The sequence below is a fragment of the Calliphora vicina genome, chromosome 1, assembly GCF_958450345.1.
Source record: "Calliphora vicina chromosome 1, idCalVici1.1, whole genome shotgun sequence".
NCBI classification, from domain to species: Eukaryota; Metazoa; Arthropoda; class Insecta; order Diptera; family Calliphoridae; genus Calliphora; species Calliphora vicina.
Window position 1 is genome coordinate 152,839,146 of NC_088780.1, and position 22,491 is coordinate 152,861,636.

Sequence of the window (22,491 nt, forward strand, 5' to 3'; positions counted from 1 at the left end):
TTGTTTATAAGTTTATGAAGTTTTTTTTTATCAAATTAAATCATATTTTGCTGTTTAGTTTAATAAACAAAATTTTAATTTAAAATTTGTTTTCGTAAAATAATTCCTTAGCAATTAGTATTTCTAAACCAATATAAATTGAGTTGCCTATTTCTATTGTCATGTGGTCGTTACAAAAACCAAAAAAAAGTGCAAATTTGCCTCACAAAATAAATAAATAGTGGTTAAAAATACATTTTCACCCACAGCCATACAAATAAAACCTCAACATATTTAAACTGCCAAAAAATAATTAACTAGTTATTTTAATATGTTGTTAATTTTTCTGTTCAATATAGTATTTTTATCATGTTAACTCGCCCAATAATTGAAAAAATATTAAAATGATATCAATAATTGAATAATCTTAAAACATTTAAAACTGAACATTTAAAAATAAAATTTGCAAGTTTCTAACTCTTGTAAATATGAAGCCTTCAGATGTTTTTTATGACCTTAGTTTTAAAAATGACTATTTACTGGTTGATTGTTTTGTACCACACTCAATATTTTATTTGTTTTCGAATATATTTTCTCTAGACAGGAAAGACCCCGAATGAAAACCAGCAACCAGTATAATTTTTTTATTACAAATTAATTTATAACTATGATGTGATAAATTCATACCTTGTCAAGAAAAATGGCCCCAACACATAATATTGTCACCGCCAAACTTCCCTTCAGCAGCCTTTAAAATGTTCTCTTATCACTGCCTCTTAAAATGTATTTGGATTCATCCGAAGAGGACGGATTTTTTTTCTTTCGACCAGTTTAAATTGTATACGAGCAGTACGGTTTTTTTAAATAAGCCTCATTTGCCCTGCGGCTAACAATCTCTTAATTTTAGCGTAATCTTTCTATTAAATTATCTCATCTTGCAGTAATCTTCCTCCCAAATGTTGGGATTTTACAGTACACGCATCGATAAAATATAGTTGTACATATTTACTGTAACCATTTCAATATTATGGGCATATGATTGCGGTAACCGTAATCTGGTAAAGTTATTATTCACATGATTGTAGATATCAGATATATGATTGCAGTAAATAGTAATATTTTTGTATAAACAACATATTATGATATAATGATTCATCATGAACATGATTGCCATAAACATATATTTATTTACTACGCAATCATATATATAATTGGAACAATCATGTGAATCTTAACTTTATAGTATTATGGTTACCATATTGTTAAAAAAAAGTTGTAAAAATTTTGAAATGGTTACAGTAAACATGCACAACTATATTTTTGCTGTGGGTGTACTTGTCTTCCGAAATGTTATTATACTGCTGGAAACTGCTGATTTATTAATTGAATATTTATCACATTGAAGGTTTCTTTAAGCAAATTTCACGTCTCCATGCACTTAATTACTACAAATGCTCCTTAGAATTAATATATTTAATAATATTTTAGTAAACCAATTCCCTGTAATCAAAATTTTAAAGGAATTACTAATTTATTCCTTAATTTCCATTACACCTACATATCCCTTCTAAGTATTCTGCAAAAAAAATAAATCCTAAGGATAGCAGAGGAAAAATCTAATTTGATTTTGCTGGTTCATATATAATTCATAACTTACTTAATAAATATACATACATACATACATACAAATCTCTTAATTTAATATTTGTTCATGCCTTTTCATGTTATGCTTAAATATTCTTTCCATTACAGGTATCCTGGTATCAAAATTCATTTTTAATACAAACAACCGATAGACGTATAATGTCATCAAGAGGAAATCGTCATACCTTAACCATAAGACACATACAGCAAGAAGATTTTGGCAACTATAGGTAAGTTATTCCTATATTTCTTAAGAAAAAAAAGAAATAAACTTTTTAACAAATTTAAAAATAAACTAAACTTGCCTGGACTAAGACTTATTTTCTCGTATTATCCTTAACATACGTTGACTAGCTTCATACATAAGAAATAACTTTGATTCTTTGTAAATATGTCAATCTTTAGGAAGCTGTGACAAACCTAATAGACTTAATTTTTTTTCATATTTTTTGTAAGTCATTTCTTGTTTCTTACTAGCAAGCTGTATGGTTTAAAAGGATTTCTGGGTATTTGTCGCCCATGTATCTTTTTGTGTATTAGATAATGGGAGTTTATGCTTTTTAGGGTTATCGTTCGTTTAATTCTCAACAGTCTTAGCTGGAAAAATTGTAATTTTTTTTACCTTTATTTTTTAGTTATTCCGTTTTTTTATGGTCTTGCCAAACTCATGTGAAGTCAAAGTTTTGTCTTTTATTTTTGTGAGGTATTTTTTTTTGCTCTATCATTTTCTTTATAAACTAGAAGCCATGTTATTTGCAACATCAATGTCAATCTGTCGAAAACATATTAAAACAACGGAAGTAGCCAAATGCTGTCTATACATGTGGGTACAAATAGCACTGAAAGGAAATAGTGGTTTAAGTAAATGAATGTTAATTAAATTTTTCATACGCAAAAACTTTAAAATGATTAATACTGGCACTTTACTACTTACACAACAGCATTTTAAATGATTACTTTAATCAGTAATGTCATTGGAGGCAAGTACTTACCTCAACGTCTTATAAATATCTCATTACTTTATTTTCACTACAACTAGCTCCAAGTAATGACTTAAATAACGCATTGATAGTTAGGTCTCACAGAAATAGTTATAACTATGACTAGAAAATATGCAGTTATATAACAGATACAAAATATGACATTATACGACTACTTCTAAGTAATATGTAGTTGTCATTAAAAATGTTGTAGTCATTAAAAAATAAGTTATTGAGTAACTGAATGTCATTACTAAGTTTTTACTAGGAGGTTTTCTAATTTGGACCACTGTAGTAACTTCTGTGCTTAAAGAGCATATTTCCGCAGACAACAATCCGAAAGCTATACTCTTTCTCTATTTCTATTGAATGCTAAGATACCTCCACACATTTTTATTTAAAAGAACATTTTTCTTAAAACCAATTAGAAAGACAGCAATTTGGAAATTGCAAGTAAATTAATCATTATTTTCTCTAAGTGTATTCAATTATATTGCCCACCTACACAGGGGAAAAAAGTGTTCTTTTTGCTCCTACATAGATGAGTTTTACTCACACAGTCCTTTTCTATATTTTTTCATAGATTTTGGTCCATTCTATGGGTATCTGTTTGTCTGTTGTTGCTGTTTCTGTTGTTTTAATGTTAAAAGGGGATTAGCAGAGTTTTTAGCAAATATGTACAAATATGGCTGTCGAAAAGTTGTTAGCAGTTTTCTGTTTTTTCCCTCACCCTCACTTTTCGCTTGTTGTACAAATTTGTACAAACATATATGGATTCAAGGATATATACATTAGGATGGCACTTATTCAGAGTATTTTCAATTCTTCCAATGTCTAAAATTCTACTTTTATGGCATATGGACAATACTACGTCGTAGTACGTGACATGTGTACGCCTATAAAGTGGAATAGATTTTGAAAAAATAAGAGTATCTGAAAAATAACTTAGTCTTTAAGTTCCATTCAGAGGATACTATATTTCAAAAAATAATAAGTTCTTTCGAAACATTGTTGTCGAAAATATCGAGCGAAATATGAGGTACATGTAAAAATATGCGAAAATTTTCGAATCGTGAGAGGAGTTATGTTTCTTTTTAATTTCTTACACTAAATCAAATATTTTTCCTTTATAAGCCGTCATCTATCTATATATATAAAAATTAAATGGTCCATGTATGTAATGTCATCACGTGAGAACGGCTGAAGCGATTTGACTGATTTTTTTTTATTCGATTCGAAATTTTCAGGATATGGTTTGCAAAGAAAAAAAATACAAAATTCCAGGTAAAACTCGGAATTTTTTTTTTGATTCCAGTCAACTGTAATAAAAAAGCTCCCTAAAGTATGCAGTACAAATTTAGATATTTTATTTGCAAATAAATAAGAAATGTTAGAAGAACTTACATTAGTAAATGCTTTTTTTTTTATTCGATTCGAAATTTTCAGGAAGTGGTTTGTAAAGAAAAAAAAATCCGGGTAAAACTCTGAATTTTTTTTTTGAGTCCAGTCAACTGTAATAGAAATGCTCCCTAAAGTATGCAGTACAAATTTAGATATTTTATTTGCAAATAAATAAGAACAGGCAGGTTATGTGGGTTTGAGAAACCTGATGAACTAACATTAGTAAATGCTACCGGGCGAAGCCGGGACGGTCAACTAGTATTTAAATAAAAACAATCATAGGATGATGTACGTGACAGATTTTTCTCTTATAGTAAAACAATATACATACATATATTCTGTAAATATCACAGTGCAACACGAAAAACTATAATCATATACGGACACCACTACGTGATAAAAGACCAAAGTTTCTCCCAGTTTTGCCCAAAGTCATGCACTTTTTTATGGGTCCCCAAAGATTTGGGGCCATTTTGCAAAAAAGTGATAATTTTCTTCAGCTCATATCTTGCAAACAGTTCGGAATTTTGATTTACTCTCTGAAGAAAAGTTTTATAAAAAATTCGATTTTTTACCATTTTTCCCCTGTTCAGGTCCATAGGTAGCAAGCCGTTCAAAATTCAAGGAAACAATCAACTACTAAAATGTACCTAAGATCTCAATAAACAACTTTCTCGAAGATATGAACTTCATAGGAATGATTCTTAACACCGTTTAGTTAGTAAGAAAAAACTGAAGGAATTTTGTATTTTGGGCCATAAACTATTAAATTATTATAAACTAAAGCATACTTTTAGGCAATTTTTTAAAATTTTTTGCGATTTTGATCTTGAAGATGAGGTTTTTTTTGATTTTATATGTTCACAATTTATGTTCTTTATGACAAGGATTTTGCCTAAGCAAAAATCTAAATTCCGAACTGTTTGCAATATACGAGCCTGAGAAAATGATCACTTTTTTTAAAAAATGACACCGAGGCCCAAATCTTTTGGGACCATAAAAAAAAGTGCATGACTTTGGGCAAAACTGGGAGACACGGGTCTTTTTTTTTGGTCTTTTATCACGTACTGGTGTCCGTATATACCTAAAAAATTACACACAGTGTATGTGTAGTCAAAAACTAAAAAAAATAAATAACAAAATATATATTCGGTTTTAAACAAGTGATAATAGCAAAAAAATAATCAGAGTCATTTCATATTACATGATACTTAAATATAGTCAGTTTAAACTATTATTTTGGAACTTTAAATATTGTAATAAGCTCTAAATACTTTCTCATAGTAACATTTTAGTGTTTTTTCCTATCTCTCGTGGAATTGCCCACATTTAAAAATTACAAAAACTTTGTCTTTAAAATTATTTTTCAATTAAAGTAATAAAGGGATATGATTAATATTTCGAAATGAATTTGTATCATACTTTATGGATTATAATGTTCCTTGCTTTGTCTTCGCATTTGATTTTTATATGACGTAAAACATGTTTAGATCCTGGGAGTATCAAAAATCCTAAAAGTAGTCAAATAAGGGTCACCCTTATGCATAAAATATAGATATAAAAAAGCATACGTTTTTATTTGTTTATCTATATTGACATGTTTTGACTTGTCCATCAGTTAAGTTTGAAATTAAAAGGAAATTAAGTGTATGTTTGTATGTACATACATATAAAAAAGCACAGGAGTGTCTGTTTTAGTAGTTCTACTCTCTGCTAATTTTTTATTTATTTTTTGGTCTGTCTGTCGATTTGGCATGCTTAGTTTATTTATTCAATATAAGAGAATCAAAAAAAAAAACCAGCTAAACAAATTAAGCAAAAGTTTTTTTCTGACAGATCATCAAAGTTTTTGCAATAAAACAAAAACTAAACAAGAAGCCAAATGTCTGGTTATTGAACTCTTCTGCCTGACATAGAGACTTACATATGTATGAGTATCTATCTGTGTATAAGTATGAATGTCTATCAAAAAGTTGCTATTTCAATTGACTAAAATAATAATTTATTTTAGTTTTTCTGTGACACTTGAATTGACTAAAATAATAATTTATTTAAGGTTTTTTCTGACACTTGAATAATTACAGAAGTTGTAATAAAGTCTGTGACATTTAAGGTTATTTGAGATTTGTTTATGTTGTCAAACTTACTCTACCATATAATTATGAGTAATAACAAACAAATCTCAACAGTAATAGGAGACTGTCGGGTACTAGTGATTTTATCTATCATTTAGGGTGACAAATAGTTACATAACTAGCTATTTGACTAGTTATTTAAACACGTTCTAAGCAAGGTGTCAATTGAAACTTTTTGATTCCAATGAGATTGTCTGATATCTGGTCCAAACTAGTCAAAGCATTATATTCATATAGTGGTTACATAGCGTCAGTTACCTTACTAGCTACCTAACTTGTTACTTGATCAGCTACATAACTAGTTATTATACCCTACACCACCATAGTAGGGAGGGTATAATGCGTTTGTGCAGATGTTTGTAACGCCCAAAAATATTAGTCTTAAAGTATACCGATCGACTTAGAATCACTTTCTGAGTCGATTAAACGATGTCCGTCCGTCCGTCTGGTCGGCTGGCTGGCTGTCCATGTAAACCTTGTGCGCAAAGTACAGGTCGCAATTTTGAAGATATTTCGATGAAATTCGGTACATATTATTTTTTCGGCTCAAGGGCCAAGCCTATTGAAACTTTCTGAAATCGGTCGATTATTTCACATAGCCCCCATACAAATGTCCTCCCGAAATTGGGCTTTATCGGTCATAAATGTTTAATTTATGTATGTATCTCCACAAGTTTCGCTCCAAATAAGTTTTATATATACGAAATTCATGTCAACAAATTTTGTTAGGAGCGGTCCATAATTAGTCATAGCTTCCATATAGACCCGCTTCAAAAAATCACTTTGACCTGCATAAATCTCTTAAAAATGTTGGCAAACACACAAAATTCAACATAAATAACTTTCATATAGAAGTTAATCACACGACCTAATTTCATGGTGATCGGTCCATAATTGGTCATAGCTCCCATATAAGACCCACTTCCGAAAATCGCTCACGAATATAAATTATTGATATTTTAAAGGAAAAATGTTTTTGCTCATTTAATCAGTTTAGGGTATGACCGACCATACTTTATTACTTGTTTTAACATGCTCAGGTGCTAATTGATCTCAAATGTTCAGTTCAAAAGGCATCTCATAGACAGTTCAACAACAGATTGCTTATACACAAAATTCCTCCCACAACTCTCCAATGGGTTACTTCTGGTGAGTACAATAACTACTTCCTAAAGTGCAGTACAAAATAATACACTCTAAGTTACTTAGAGACAGTAAAGTGGTAATTGACTTCGAGCAACCTAACATCGGATATCAGTATACTTAAGCCAAAAGAAAATAAAATGTAGGAGAATTATATCAACACAAAAAAATTCAAAATAAAAGTTTAAAGTGACTACACTCTAGATTACTTAGAGACTCTTCAGTGACAATTGTCTTCACAATAGATTACCTGGAATATATAAAGTAACCAATTGACTTCTCTCTGCACTTTCAAATGACCCAAAATATATAAATTGGAGTCAGCCAAGAAATTAGTGACAATTACTGCCTGTAAGGGATACATCAACTACTTCCCTAACTGCTGGGATACAACTTTAAGCCCCATTTTCTCAATATCTGGCTATTTTATAGTGACGATATTCTGATAGTTCACATACAAAAATTATATTAATTGGAAATATATCGTCATGGAAAACAGTAACCATACATTGGAGTTATATTCTTCTACAGCATTTAAGAAAGAAACATCTGTATGTGCCCTAGAGAAAAGGGAACGTACAAAGGACCAATTATTTGACTGGTTCTTCCGAAAAAGTTTTATATATTACTGGTCGAATATTAATGTTATTTATCCTAGTAGTCAAGTGCTATGTAATGTTTCTCACAAAATCAGATTGCATTTGTGTGTCTGACTTTATATAAATGAATGAAATATGTACTAAAGAAGCGCTTCAGTTCACATAGTTTAAATGAACCACTCTTTAATCAATAAACTTTTCTAAACAAATTCATTATTTTTACTAAACAAAAAAATTGAATCAACAAAATAATGAACTAAAAAATAATACTAGAATTTTTATCACATTTATTTGTTAATCAAATAGCACTTCAATAAAAAAAATAGTCTTTATATTTTCACAGTGAAAAACACTTTTGTTTATTATAAAATATTTTAGAAATTTGAATAAAATAAAAATGAAATTTTTGTTTATTTTCATAAACGTCCACTAAAATATAGTATAATATTTGTTTTAGAGCAAATATAAATGGAAAATAATTTATCACAACTTTTATCTGTAATAGACATCTACTATGTAATCTCTATAGAAAAATCCTTTAATTTTGCAACATTTTATTATTTTGTACGAAAAAAAAGAACGTGTAAGAGGGGAGATGAAATTTAAAAAAATAAAAGAGAAACAAAAAATTATAAATGAAACTATGAAAATAAATATAAAATGACCCTTTACTGATAAAAAACAACAACAAATAAACAAAAATACTACTACAACAGTAAATAGCAGTAAATATAAATTGAGAGAGGTAGGAGTGTGGGAGTAAGAGAAAACACATGCACAAAAAAATATATGTGTGAATGTATGAATATGTAAACAAACCTCTACTTTGAACTAGCGAATATAACGGAATATTATGATTTAAAAAAAGAGTAGAAATAATAACAACAAGAACAACAACAACACTATTACCAATAAAGTTTATTACATATGAGCGCAATAAAAATAAATGAAAATAACTAATACTTACACATTTACAATTACACATTAGGGTGGCTCTTAGTTTACGCTTTTCGATGCTAAAATTATCTAAAATTATTCTTTAAAAATCTAATATCGAACATTCGGATAACATTTAGAACACAGAACAAGTCTTGCAACAACAAAATACATGCAAATCAATGTATCAGTTGCCCAAGTTTTCAACCTTTGCACGAAAATACTATCTCCACCTTATTAGACCTACAAAAATAAAGACGAACTGGTATAAATGTGCTCTTTTATTCTACATAATTTGAATACTGTAGTAGGTACCTGTATTCAAATATTGTTTCGAATGCATAAAGATAAAAAAAAAACATTTTAGATTGCTTCTATGTATATATGAAAACTCTTTCACTTACACATAACAAATTAAATTTATTTTTTTTTTGAGTAAACACTCAAACACTTTGCTATTTAAATCAACAATATTTAAACTAAAAAAAACTTACTAACAAAATATCAATTAAAATCACTACTCTATTAATCCAAAAAAATAGTTAAAAACAAGATTAATAAAAAAAAAACAACTAAATATTTATAAACTTACAGCTGTGTTGCTGATAACACTTTGGGTCGCTCACGCAAATACATGGAGTTATCTGGTCGTCCTGGCCCTGCAGAATTCTATTCACCCAAATGGGGTCGCTCATCGGACAGTTATAATCTTACATGGAAAATTGATAGTTATCCACCATTGGAGGAAGTACGTTTACTCTATAGACGTGTTTTGGTAAGTAACAACAACTAATAAATTTAATAAATCACAAATATAAAAAAAAAATATAGAAAAAAGCTATAGATTTTTATGAGGGCATGCTAGTTTTTTTGCTGTGTTATTACTACTGCTACAGCTACAATGGTCAGGTTATAGCAGCTCTATTGCAACAGAACATCAATAAAATTTTTGTTTTTTTATCCAAATACATTTACCATAAACATTTATTGCTCTACAACTAAATCCTGTGTTCGTTTTTATATTTTTCTATAAATTATTTATGTTTTTTAAACCATTTTTGTTTTATTTGTTTTTGTTTTTGCTAGCTACAAAAATTGTTGCAATTGCAGCTGTGTATATGTTCTTTTTAAGTTTTCAAACAAAACTAGAAAAATTTTATAAATGAAAATACATAAATACATATTAAATGATATTTTAGGGGTTTTCATTTATTTTGCAGCTAGTGTTTAAAACTTGTTGGCCTTTTTGATGAAATTGATATTTTTGGAAATGATATTTGTAATTGAAGCACAAGGCTACATTATAAATGACATTCCTCGATAACATAATCGTATGAATATTTTTGTATTGTTATGGCAACGTGTAAAGGAAATTCCTCATTTACATGATGTCAATTTAATAAATGAAAAAAGTAATGATATTTTTAATTGTATAGCGATTTACTAAGAATAGTTTCTATGAAAGTTACTTGGATGTAAAATTTATTTTTACATAATGTCAACAATGTAAACATTGCTCATCTTTTGAAGAAAAGAACGAATCAAGCCAATTTCAGATACTCTGTTTAAAAGTGAAGCGTATCCCAGAGAGAGCGTTCTGCTTCGATCGAAACAAATAGTAGTTGGGCAGGGCAAGGTGGGGACTATTATGCGGGTGAGGCAAAACTTCCCAACCACTTCATTCTAAATACTTTAATACTTAGTATTGCAATATGAGGCCGAGTGTTGTCATGATGGACTATTAAAGTTCATATCTGGCCACATATTCTTTTAACGAATCCGTTGTGTTCGGTTTCTTTTGTGGACGTACTACATGGGTAGTAATAGATGGGGTTTGCTTCGAGAACTTTATATTGAGCTCTGGAGTCCCCCAGTGCTCTGATCTTTTTCCTTCTCTTTTTTGATTTTCACGAATGATTTACTAACAATCACTTCAAATCCGATTTGACAGTAATATGTCGGATGGCAGTAATATCTGTCACTCATATTCATTCGACAATAGACAAAAACTTTTTGAGATGAAACTCTCAAGATTGAATATGGATGACTCGATAAATCGTGACCTTATAACCATCTACAGATGGGGTGAATTGAACCGAGTTAAGTTCAACGCACTCTAAACTCAGTGCTGCCTTTTGACACACAAACGTCTTGAGATTTCACCACAATCAATCCTTCGTATGGGTAATACAACTCTTGGAGTTTCAATTAATCTTTTGATTCTAGGTACGAGAATACAGTGTATATACACTAGCTTCAAAAATGGAATACAATTCCTACATATGGGCTGGAGCTACAAGGTCAAGTCTAGAGCTGCTGGACCGGGTTCAAATAAGGGCGGCAGCTCTTATAGGTGATGAAATTTGGAGCACACGACTATCACGCCGATAGCACCCATTTGCTATAAATTATCGTAATGGATCAATTTTTCATCGCAAGTAATGATTCTGTGCAAAAAGGATTTTCTTTTATTTGGGCCGAATCGACACCAAAGCCAAATATCCACGGCGCTAAGATAATGCTCTGTATTTGGTGGGACCAAAAGGTATCTATTATGAGTAGGGTTTTTAATTTCCCGACCTTTTTTTGATTCCCGGGAATCGGGAAATTGTTTTCTACATTCCCGGGTACCCCGCTATTACCGAAATATATAATGAAACTGTAAATTAAGAATATTATAGCCAAATTTCATATAAAATCTTAGTGTTATAATTATTAAATATCAGAGCTTCAAATTAATTATTAAAATTTGAGCTTAATTCACCAAAATCTTAATCCGTAATTAAAGAATGTCAGCCTTTCATTCCATAAATCCATTCCTAATATTTAATTATACCCTACACCACCATAGTGGGGAGGGTATAATGCGTTTGTGCAGATGTTTGTAACGCCCAAAAATATTAGTCTAACACCCACCTTAAAGTATACCGATCGACTTAAAATCACTTTCTGAGTCGATTAAACGATGTCCGTCCGTCCGTCCGTCCCTCTGATCGGCTGGCTGGCTGGCTGTCCATGTAAACCTTGTGCGCAGAGTACAGGTCGCAATTTTGAAGATATTTCGATGAAATTCGGTACATATTATTTTTTCGGTTCAAGGACCAAGCCTATTGAAAGTTTCTGAAATCGGTCCATTATTTCACCTAGCCCCCATACAAATGTCCTCCCGAAATTGGACTTTATCGGTCATAAATGTTTAATTTATATATGTATCTCCACAAATTCCGCACCAAATAAGTTTTATATACACAAAATTCCTGATTAGTAATAGCTCCCATATAGACCCGCTTCCGAAAATCACTTTAATGCATTAATCGCTTAAAAATTTCGGTATACACACAAAGTTCAACATAGTTAACTTTAATATAGACATGAATGACACGACCTAATTTATATAATTGGTAATAGCCCCCATATAAAGCCCACTTCCGAAAATCACTCAAAAATATAAATTATTGAAATTTTAAAAGAAAAATGTTTTGCTCTTTTACTTAGTGAAGGGTATTATATGGTCGGGCTTGACCGACCATACTTCCTTACTTGTTATACCCTTCACCTTCGTGAGAAGGGTATATATAAGTTTGTCATTCCGTTTGTAATTTCTACATTTTTCATTTCCGACCCTATAAAGTATATATATTCTGGATCCTTATAGATAGCGGAGTCGATTAAGCCATGTCCGTCTGTCTGTCCGTCTGTCTGTCTGTCTGTCTGTTGAAATCAGTTTTCTGAAGACCCCAGATATCTTCGGGATCCAAATCTTCAATAATTCTGTCAGACATGCTTTCGAGAATTTTGCTATTTAAAATCAGCAAAATCGGTCCACAAATGGCTGAGATATGAGGAAAAAACCAAGACAACCTCGATTTTTGACCTATTTTTTTACCTATATCTGGATTACTAAGACATTAATATAGACAATATGGATATCTAATGATAGATATTTCAAAGACATTTGCAACGACGTATATAAGACCATAGAAAGTTGGACCTATAATGGGTCAAAATCGGGAAAAAAATTTTGAACCAGATTTTTTTTTTTTTTTTTTTAAAAAAATTAAAAAACAAAAAAAAATTTTTTAAAATTTAAAAAAAAAAATTTTAAAATTTAAATTTAAAAAAAAAAAATTTTAATTTAAAAAAAAAAAAATTAAAATAACAATCGAAAAAATTTTTTTTTCCAAAAAATTCAAAAAACAACTGGAAAAAAAATTAAATTTTGTTTACCTAAAAATATTTAAAATTTTGAAGTATAATTTGGTGAAGGGTATTTAAGATTCGGCACAGCCGAATATAGCACTCTTACTTGTTTTTTATATTCATTTGTTTAAACTGAATTAATCACCTCTATCGCGAATCAATATATCACATGAAATATGTTCCCATTTTGCGTTCATAAACTTTGTTCACGTGAAAAAATTCCCCATGTTGTGAAATTTTTGGATGGAATTTCAACTATTGTGAATGAAAAGCTTAGGGGAATATCACGATAGCAATTTTCCCTTCGAGAGAAATGGATATTTCATGGGAACAAAAATGTCACATGTGAATTTTAAAGTTAATTAATAACAGAATTTGTTCAAACTTTGAATGATTAAATGTTTGTTAAATCAAATCATTTACAAAATTAATTGAAAAAATTATCTTAAGGCTTTTTGTACTAGATTTGAATTGAAGAACAATTTAATCATTTAATAAATTTTTGAAGCTATTTTGTTATGGATTTGAAGAAGAAATTTAAAGAAATTAGAATCATTCAATAAGAAATAAATTATATTTATAATGAATTCACTTTTTAAATTTTCATACGAAAACCCCAAATAAATAATAATAAAGCGGTCTATTATTGCCGAGATATAAGCAAAAAACTGTAAAAAACTTTTCACTGTTCTAACTTGTTTTCTATGTATTTTCGTCAGTTTTTAATTCCCGGGATTCCCGACTAAAAATCCCGGGAATCGGGTAGTGAAAAATTGGCAAATTTGTACCGGGAATTCCCGGGATAAAAACCCTAATTATGAGCTGCTAAAATCTGACCAAACCATAACAGAGAACCTGTATTGAAGCGAACATTGGCCGAAAAACTTCCAGATTATGCGGCCAGACATGAGAATGAAGTGGTTGGCAAGTTTTGCCTCATCCGCTTTATAGTTGCTGAAGCAGAGGCCGTACGATCTCTCTGAAATTGTCTTGATTCGTTCTTGACCTCAAAAAAATTTTGCCAGAAAGATGGAAAAAGGTCATAACTAAAAATGGCCAATACTTTGAATAAATTTATATTATATAAATGTTTCAAATTGAAAGCTAAAAAGCGCTCATTTTGAATTACAAATTTTTACGATTTACTTATTAAGAAAATTTCTCATATGTAAATATTTAAATAATTAACCGCCGAATATTAATGATTTTTTTTCATAAAAAACTATTTTGAGTTCTATGTTTTTAGAAGACTGAAACTTTATCTTTGGAAGAGATCATTATGAATAAATATCAAAATCATGTTAAATAATAAATATTTACATATTTAAACTAGTTTTCTTTCAAAACCATAAACAGTAAGTCTCAAAGGTGTATAAATAAAATTTAATGATTTGATTTTCTGTCATCCACAACTATTATTCCTTCAACTACAACATTATTTGCATTTGTTGTATCTGAAAAGCTACCATAATGACAAGAAAAGCTGCTTAAACACAAAATTCTTATACAACTTTGCAACATTTTTACTTCATTAATTTTCATAATTGCGCAGATACTTGAAAATATACAAATATATAATTCTAAAGGTAACCAAAGTAAAAACTGAAAATAAACTATGACATTTTTGATAAGCACTTCATGTCATTATTATTTGTAACTTTCTTTGACACAAGTCATTAATTGCACCAACACTTTTAAAGTGTGCAGCAATAAAAGAAATTTAAATTAAAAATATATTAATATTTTAATTAATTTTAATAACTCTTCATATACAATATGTAACACTAAGGGTTGTTAAACAAGAAGGTTTTATTTTGTAACATCCTATCTATCTTCTTTGTATAAAACCGCCTAATGACATTAAAAATTGTTGTAAGTTTTTTTTTATTTTATTTGTATCTATTAATTACTTACTGATGATATCAATCAATTAGTTTTACATCTGATTTGAGTTTGTTATTTTTTTCTTTCTCTGGTTTTTATTTATTTTTCCCATTTTAATGATCCTTTCACAATGTAATTTGGTTTGAAATATTTGTATTTGTTTAATTCACCATTTATTTTTTAATTGGTATTCCATCTATGATTTAATACTAATGGTTGGTTTACATTATTTATTCGTAATTTATTTGTGTGTCCTCTCGCTATTGGTTGCAATTATAAAACAAAAAAATGTCAACTAAATGTTAATGACGTTTTACAGCATGTTGGAAAAACTTTTATTTAGTTGAAGGAGTGGGTAACAAAAACTGCTAGAGTAAATAAAAAAAATAAAATTTAATCGTTTAATTAAATCACAGCCATCAGAGAATTATGGTCAATTAATTAGAATGAGTTTATTTATTTAATAATTGTGGCGTCCTTGGGTAAGGTAATATGGGGTGTTAGTTTAAATTAATGGGCAGCATTTTTCTGTAGCAGTATTGAGTTTACAAAACTGGCAGCGAATATTATTTATAGGAACTATAGGGAGGAAACGACATTTTACGACAAGGTATCACTTCCAAATTTGGAACACAGATTCTCTTTGGTAATACGAAGTTTGATGTTCATTAAAATGTTTAAATTTTCTATGGTTACACACTAATATACACACTTTAAAACACACAATGTCCAAGAATACACTAAATGAACTGAATAAACTAACTAACAGCAACTGGTTGTTACTGTGTATTTATATACGCAGTGCCATCTTCCAGAAGTTTCATGAATTATCTAACGGACAAAACTAGAATGCTCTATTTCTAGATTTCTTATTCATACTTTAACCAATTGTTGTCTTTTATATTTCATTAGAACGATAATTTCGTAAACATTTCTATTATTTTACACTAAAATGCAAAAACTAGAAAAATATGAATTTTTGACTCTTGTAAATGAATGTCCAAGTCTATCATTCTACTATTTTACAGAACTTGAATTGACATTTTAACATGTATTTGTTTCAAACATGTTACTATAAATAATTATACATTTTAACCATTTATTTGGCCATCTCCTGTAACTTTATGAATAGCGCAAATAATGCTTACAGAATCACCCACAGCAATTGTGTATCAGGTAAAAATTATATATATATATATATATTTATATTCTGTGGAGATTGGACAAAACATCTTAAGTCGAGATAAGAAAATATCTTAGTTTTTTTTTATAATAAAACTAACTTTTCAAAACGCTCCGTTTACACTAATCTGCTTCTTTTTACGAATATTAGTTTCTGAGATATCATAAAAACACAAATCAACTTATTTGGGGTTATTGTTGATTTGTTTTTGACAAAACAACTGTTAAATTTATCGATAATTATTTTATTATTTATCCTTTGTATAATTCTTTGAGACAAATAATAAAGTTCTTCAAGGACAAATAATAAAATATTTTTTGCGCTCTCCTGAAAAATTTTAAAATTCCACTTAAGTTGTTTTGTCAAGAGTTCACAAATATGTATTTTATATAATTCCAATCTCTTCGTCCTATTCGCTTCCTTTAACAGCAACATTTCTTTGGAATTGTTCAATGTGTGTATTTGTTTAAGCATCATCATAATCATGTTGATACATATTTCCATTTTTTTTTTATATTTTTCAACATTCATATTTGTTGTTTTTTTTTGAGTTCTTGTTGAAAGGGAACTCATTTTTTTCTATGTATATAGTTGTGTATATGTGTTGTTTTCTTTTGTAAATATTTTCAGATGAATGATACATTCCAACATCCAGGTAGATGGCATGATTTTATACTAACACCCGAACATCGTCCAGCCTCGGAACCGCTAACACACATCATGTCATACACAATAAAGAATCTTGTACCCGGAGCGTATTATGAAGCCATTGTACAGGCAAAAAATCGTTATGGTTGGAATGAGGTATGTGTTGTATTACTATGTATTTGTTGCTGATTTTTTTACTTTTTTTAAATTTATTTATTCATTTTTTTTATCACTGATGATAAAGAAAATAACTACATACTCGTATAATAACAGCGACAAAATATGAATGAATGTATACAAATTCCTTTAATACCAGTATGTATGAAGTCGATGTAGATATGGGAATTGATTTGAGTGGAAGGGAAATTTCAAAAAGATATTATTTAAATTTAATAAATATTTTAAGGCAAAATTTTTAATGCATAGAAAGACTGAATAATATAGTAAGATAATTGAATACAATTTAATTTTCATCGTACTAAGGTGCTCACCATTTTATGGTTTGACTTTTACCACTTATCCAATCTTTACAATATTATTCTCATTGTAATACTTAGTTTTAATTGGCCGATTCATAAGGGGTCTCTATGATGTCGTATTGTTATAATGTCCTAAAATAATACTACTCTACATGCTATGTTTATTGTATAACCAACCAGCAGAGACCTTCGTGAATCTACCATATAAATTTTCTAAAAATTATTTCCTGTTTAACACAAAAAATTGAACCAAAAAATTGTCTTTGAAAGGATATCTCTAAAATGTTATCTTCCGGCATCTACAGATTTTCCTCAATTTTTTGTGGCCAAAACTATAAGGAATCACTGAACAAGGATAAAACTCGGTATACGGAGGTTTTCAAGGTTGCTGATTTCGTATCTGAGGTAAAATTTTTTAAATTCAAAATGACGGATCCATTATGTCGGCGTAAATTTTAAAATGTCTTCTGATTTACATGAAAATCAGTATAGGGGGATATTCGAGAATGCTGATTCCGAATCTTAGGTAGAATTTTAAAGATTCTAAATCGCGGAGCCAATATGGCGGCGTAAATTTTAAAATGTCTTCTGATTTACGTGAAAATCGGTATGCGGGCGGATTCAGGATTGCTGAGTTGGAATCCGAGGTAAAATTTTTCATATTCAAAATGGCGGATCCCATCTAGCTGAGATATTATTACAAACAATTCTCACTTTTTCTTTCACATAATCCGATTCCTCATTCAAAACATTGCCGCATTCAACTTTACCACCAATCAAATTTAAAACAGCTCTTCATTTTGTTCATCCAACTAAACTTTCGCAAGTTCGCTATTTTGCAAGCGGAGGCTGCCACGAAAAATAATATTTCTCAAGTGCAAAAACGTGCAACATGAAATTGACAAATTACTCTCAAAATTCTTCATTTAACACGTTTCTGACTGTTTTAAAACGGCCAAATTTGGCTAAATTTTTAAAAGCTTATCCAGAATTCATTTTCAACAAAAAATGGGTGAAAAATTCAGAGTGGGACCAAGAGCGAATCTCGAGATAGTAAACATTTAGTAAAAATAATATTTCGAAGAATATTCAAATTATCTTTGTAATTAGTTAGTTGTCCGATTTTTATAAACATATTCTGATATAAACCGTATGGACTCCAATTTTCCGATGATATCCATTAAGCAAGGATATTTTTAAATAAAGGGTCTTCCAATTGGGACTTCCAAACTTTTACATTTGATAGCGGCCATATTGTTGATGATACATCTGTCGAATTGGCTGTTATTTATTCAGTTTGTTTTGCCAAATCATGATACATCGTTCTTCAGCGATGAGGTCCATTTCTGGATAAATGGGTACGTCAAGAAACAAAATTGTCGAGTTTGGGATGATACCAATCCACATAAGATTCTAGAGCGTCCAATACATCACGAAAAATTCACTGTTTGGTGTAGAATTTAGGATATTTCTTTGAGAATGATGAATTGAGTCTTATTTATACGCCAGATTCAGGGAACATTGCACATTTCGGATGCGGGCCACACAGGGAGGCCGCTACACACCTCGGCTGTCAGTTCAACGATGAACCCATATAAAACCCATGGAAAACTGTAAATTTTGTATGGCTATGGAAAACAATTAAATCAAAAATTAATGAATTCAGAATAGTAAAGGTTAAACAAATTATTTTTTTTACATTTTTCGTTTCTTCCCCATAACATTCCCTTAACTGTCCACAAATACAATATTTCCTTATTTACATTCTTATAAACTCTTAATTTACATTTGCATTTTGTAAATAACTTAATTTATTTTCCGTTTACCCCACAGGTCAGTGATATATTTCAATTTATTGTGGCCAGCAACAGCATGGACATACCACCCGAAGAATCCGAAGTTGTAGCAAGTTCTAAATCACGCAGTAATGCTGCATCATCGTCAACCCTGCACACATACACATTGAAACATTTACAACTAATATTGTATGCATTTGGGGCAACATTCTTATTTAGCAGTTTATGTCAACACAGGCGTCAATTTTGGGGTTTGGGGTAAGTCATCTGTATACTCAACTACAAACTCATTCTCTCCCCTATGATTTATGTTTAGAAATACATAAATAGAGCTTTGCGTTAATTGATATTAATTTTATAGTTCTTTAACTCTAAATTATATGAAAAACAAATAAAACATTTTTAAAAACAACATGAAATAGTTGTTAAATTGTTTGTTTCCCTTATGTTTTTCTTTTTTTGATTTCTTTTTTCATGCTTCCGTTAGGAAGAAAATTTAAAAAAGTTTAACACAGATTTATTTTTGTAAAAAACCGTATCTATAAAAAAAAATCCTAAAAAAATACTTGATTTTTATATATTGTAAAATAACAGTTGAAACTAAAACAAAGAATATTAAAAAAGGAAACACAAAACGTTTATTATTAATCCCTTAACTTAGCAAGTAGTTATTGTAATTATTGAAAATAAGTGAAAAACAAAAAAACTAATTTTAGGAAACAAATATTGAACTTTTAAATTTATTATTTCATAATTTCATTTGTTTCTTTAATTCATTTAATTTTTTATTTAAAATGCTTTATAATATTCTCTTATGTATACAAAAGCAATTTTGTAGGAACTTTGTTTTTAAAGGGGTAAAAATTCAGCTTCTACGAAATTTTTAATTCCAAATTTCACTGCTGTAGTAAATGTTTGATAGATTAATGTCTATAAAAGAAGCCTAATAAATATGAATAGTTCCTAAATATGAATAATTCGTAAGAAAATGAAGATTAGTACGACATGAAAGGACATGTTTATATGAATAATCATATAATTTTGATTATATAGGAATGTTTGGAATTGTTCATCTCATATATCGATACTCTTGCAATGCATTTTATTTTTTTTTTTAAAAACAAACACAAACTGCGAAGCGTTTTGCTTAGCTGCTGTTACACCCAGAGGCACACAATGTGTTGGAACTACGAAAATAAGGAGGATAGAGGGAGTGTTGTTTGTGGATATTTGACTCGAAGTTTCCTATATTGAAAGTGACAGGAAAGATTTCAGTAGGAAGCTTATAACACATACGGACTATACTGCTAAAGAATGAATTTTCCTTATAATGTATTGGGATATCCCTTGTCCAGTCGACGACGAATTGATGAGCCTTTGCCGAAGAACGTGTATTGCTTAAAAAACTACTGGTTTCGGAAACAAGTTCCCTAATTTCAGCTGGGCACATTCCATTGTAGTATCGGTAGAACAGTGAAACACAACAAACATTGCGACTATGTTCCGGTGAGACAATTGAACTGTCACCGATAAGAAGATACGCGAGTCTCCTGCACGACATAGAGTAGCTCCAAAGTAGACTTCAAAGCTCCGGCCAAAACATGAGAGTTCTATTCCATTTTGGGTCGAAGATCAAAAGGAGTGAAGTATATCCTATAACGTTTGGGAAAACCAAAGCAATTGAATGCTTCCTTAGACACTTGAAAAATGAGTTTTGTTCGTCTAGAACATCAAGAGCTTTTGATTCTTTAAAATTTACACCACCCATAAAAGCATATGGAGCAACATGATCACATGGGCCCATGCATGAGAGTTGTATACCATTTTGGGTCGAAGATCACCAAGGTTTTCAATACTTATGCCTAGAACATCAAGAGGTTCTGATTGTTTAATATTTACACCACCCATAAAAACAGATGGATCAACATGATCTATTGTATGTTAACATACATCATTGAGTCTTGCGTGCATTAACCAGACAATGAGAGATTGGTTAAGAGAACCATTCATGCCCCAATCTCCTACAGGCTTGGCCTATAATTCAATGAATATTAATGGCAAATGTTACTGTCATCTGCAAAAGTATAGATAAGTTTGGAAGTTAAGAGTAAGTAGAGCCGTGCAGTATCCCTGAATTGATATTGTTACGTTTTTATCTTTTAAAAACTATGGTTTATTTCCTTTAAATAAACCGGATACTTTTGATTGCAAATAAAAGTAGTTTAGTAGTTTAAAATCTGTAACAACTCTTTATTTATTTAAATTTATACAACAACAGTTTTAATAGTCACTCAGTGTTTTTATAAACGTTTATAAATTCCCAGAAATACACACACTTTGTAATGTAAAAGTATACATTGCTAATGCAGATGATGTTCTACTTAACGATGCTTCAAATTAGACTGACTCGTTTGGTGTTCTCACGGCCAATTTATATACACTGCATTACCATCTAGAAAGCTCTATTTCTTCGATGATCTTCAAACTAGAATATTCGAATTCTAGAGCTTTTGATGTTAATCATTAATCATTTAGTGTTGCCATACTCACAAACAATGCCCAACACAAAGCTTTTACACAATATTGTATGTTCCACAGCAATGTTAATAATACCCACAGATATGTTAAAGTTTGAAAAGCACTGCTGTTTGAGAGGTATTATGCAACATTAATCTAGCCGTTAAAATCGTTAAAATTCACATGAAATCACCTTAGAAAATCTATGACTTACTTATCGTTTAGCTAGGCAATGACGAGTAATGAGAATTATGTATATTTATTACTTCGCTTGCTATGTATATTTGTATTATGTTTGAAATTTTCATGCGAGCATGATTGAAAAACAGATCAGAGCATGACTTGACTATATTTGTTATGTTATAAAGTTGGCAATATCCTGCCATTTTAAGCCTGTCAGATTAATATTCCGTATTTTCCATAATACCCACATCACTTCTAATATCATATTTATCCCCTCAAAAGAAGGAAAAAAAACAAGAGAAAAATAAAGCAATTTACATTTTGTTTATTTGTTCATTTCCATTTTTTACTTGTCATTTTAATTAGAAATTTAATCCTGTTACTATGGTGTTCATTTTTAACAACAAAGTATTTTTTTTTTTTTATTACATTACTTTTTATTAAAAATGTTTATTCTTGGTTTTTTGTGTTTTGTTTTTATTTCATATTTATTTAAAGTGTGTTTTTCATTTAACAAAAAAAAGAGAAAAAATTTCAAACATACCAAAGAATACGTGAACAAAATTTAATTTATTATTAAGGAATGTAAATATTTTTTTTATTAGAAATTAATAACAAAAAGAAAATTTATAAAATATTAAGAAAAACCTAAAATAAAATGAAAAGTAATAATAAAAGTATGTAAATATTTAATTTAATGTAATAAATAATAAAAAAAAAAAATATTATTAAAAAGCAAAACATTTTTATAAAAGTAAACTAGACTTTACTAAATGTAAATTTT

General features: G+C 29.6%; 1 protein-coding gene across 1 annotated transcript in view; it reads left to right on the top strand.

Annotated features, from left to right (window-relative positions):
* The window catches only part of klg (klingon), a 256,568-nt gene extending 237,235 nt beyond the window's left edge, over positions 1-19,333 (top strand). The window contains exons 7-11 of the mRNA XM_065503447.1: positions 1,732-1,853; positions 9,412-9,592; positions 16,715-16,888; positions 19,045-19,265; positions 19,324-19,333. Of these exons, the coding sequence (XP_065359519.1) occupies positions 1,732-1,853; positions 9,412-9,592; positions 16,715-16,888; positions 19,045-19,265; positions 19,324-19,333 (708 nt within the window). The remainder of the gene's footprint in view (positions 1-1,731; positions 1,854-9,411; positions 9,593-16,714; positions 16,889-19,044; positions 19,266-19,323) is intronic.
* The last annotated feature ends 3,158 nt before the right edge of the window (positions 19,334-22,491 follow it).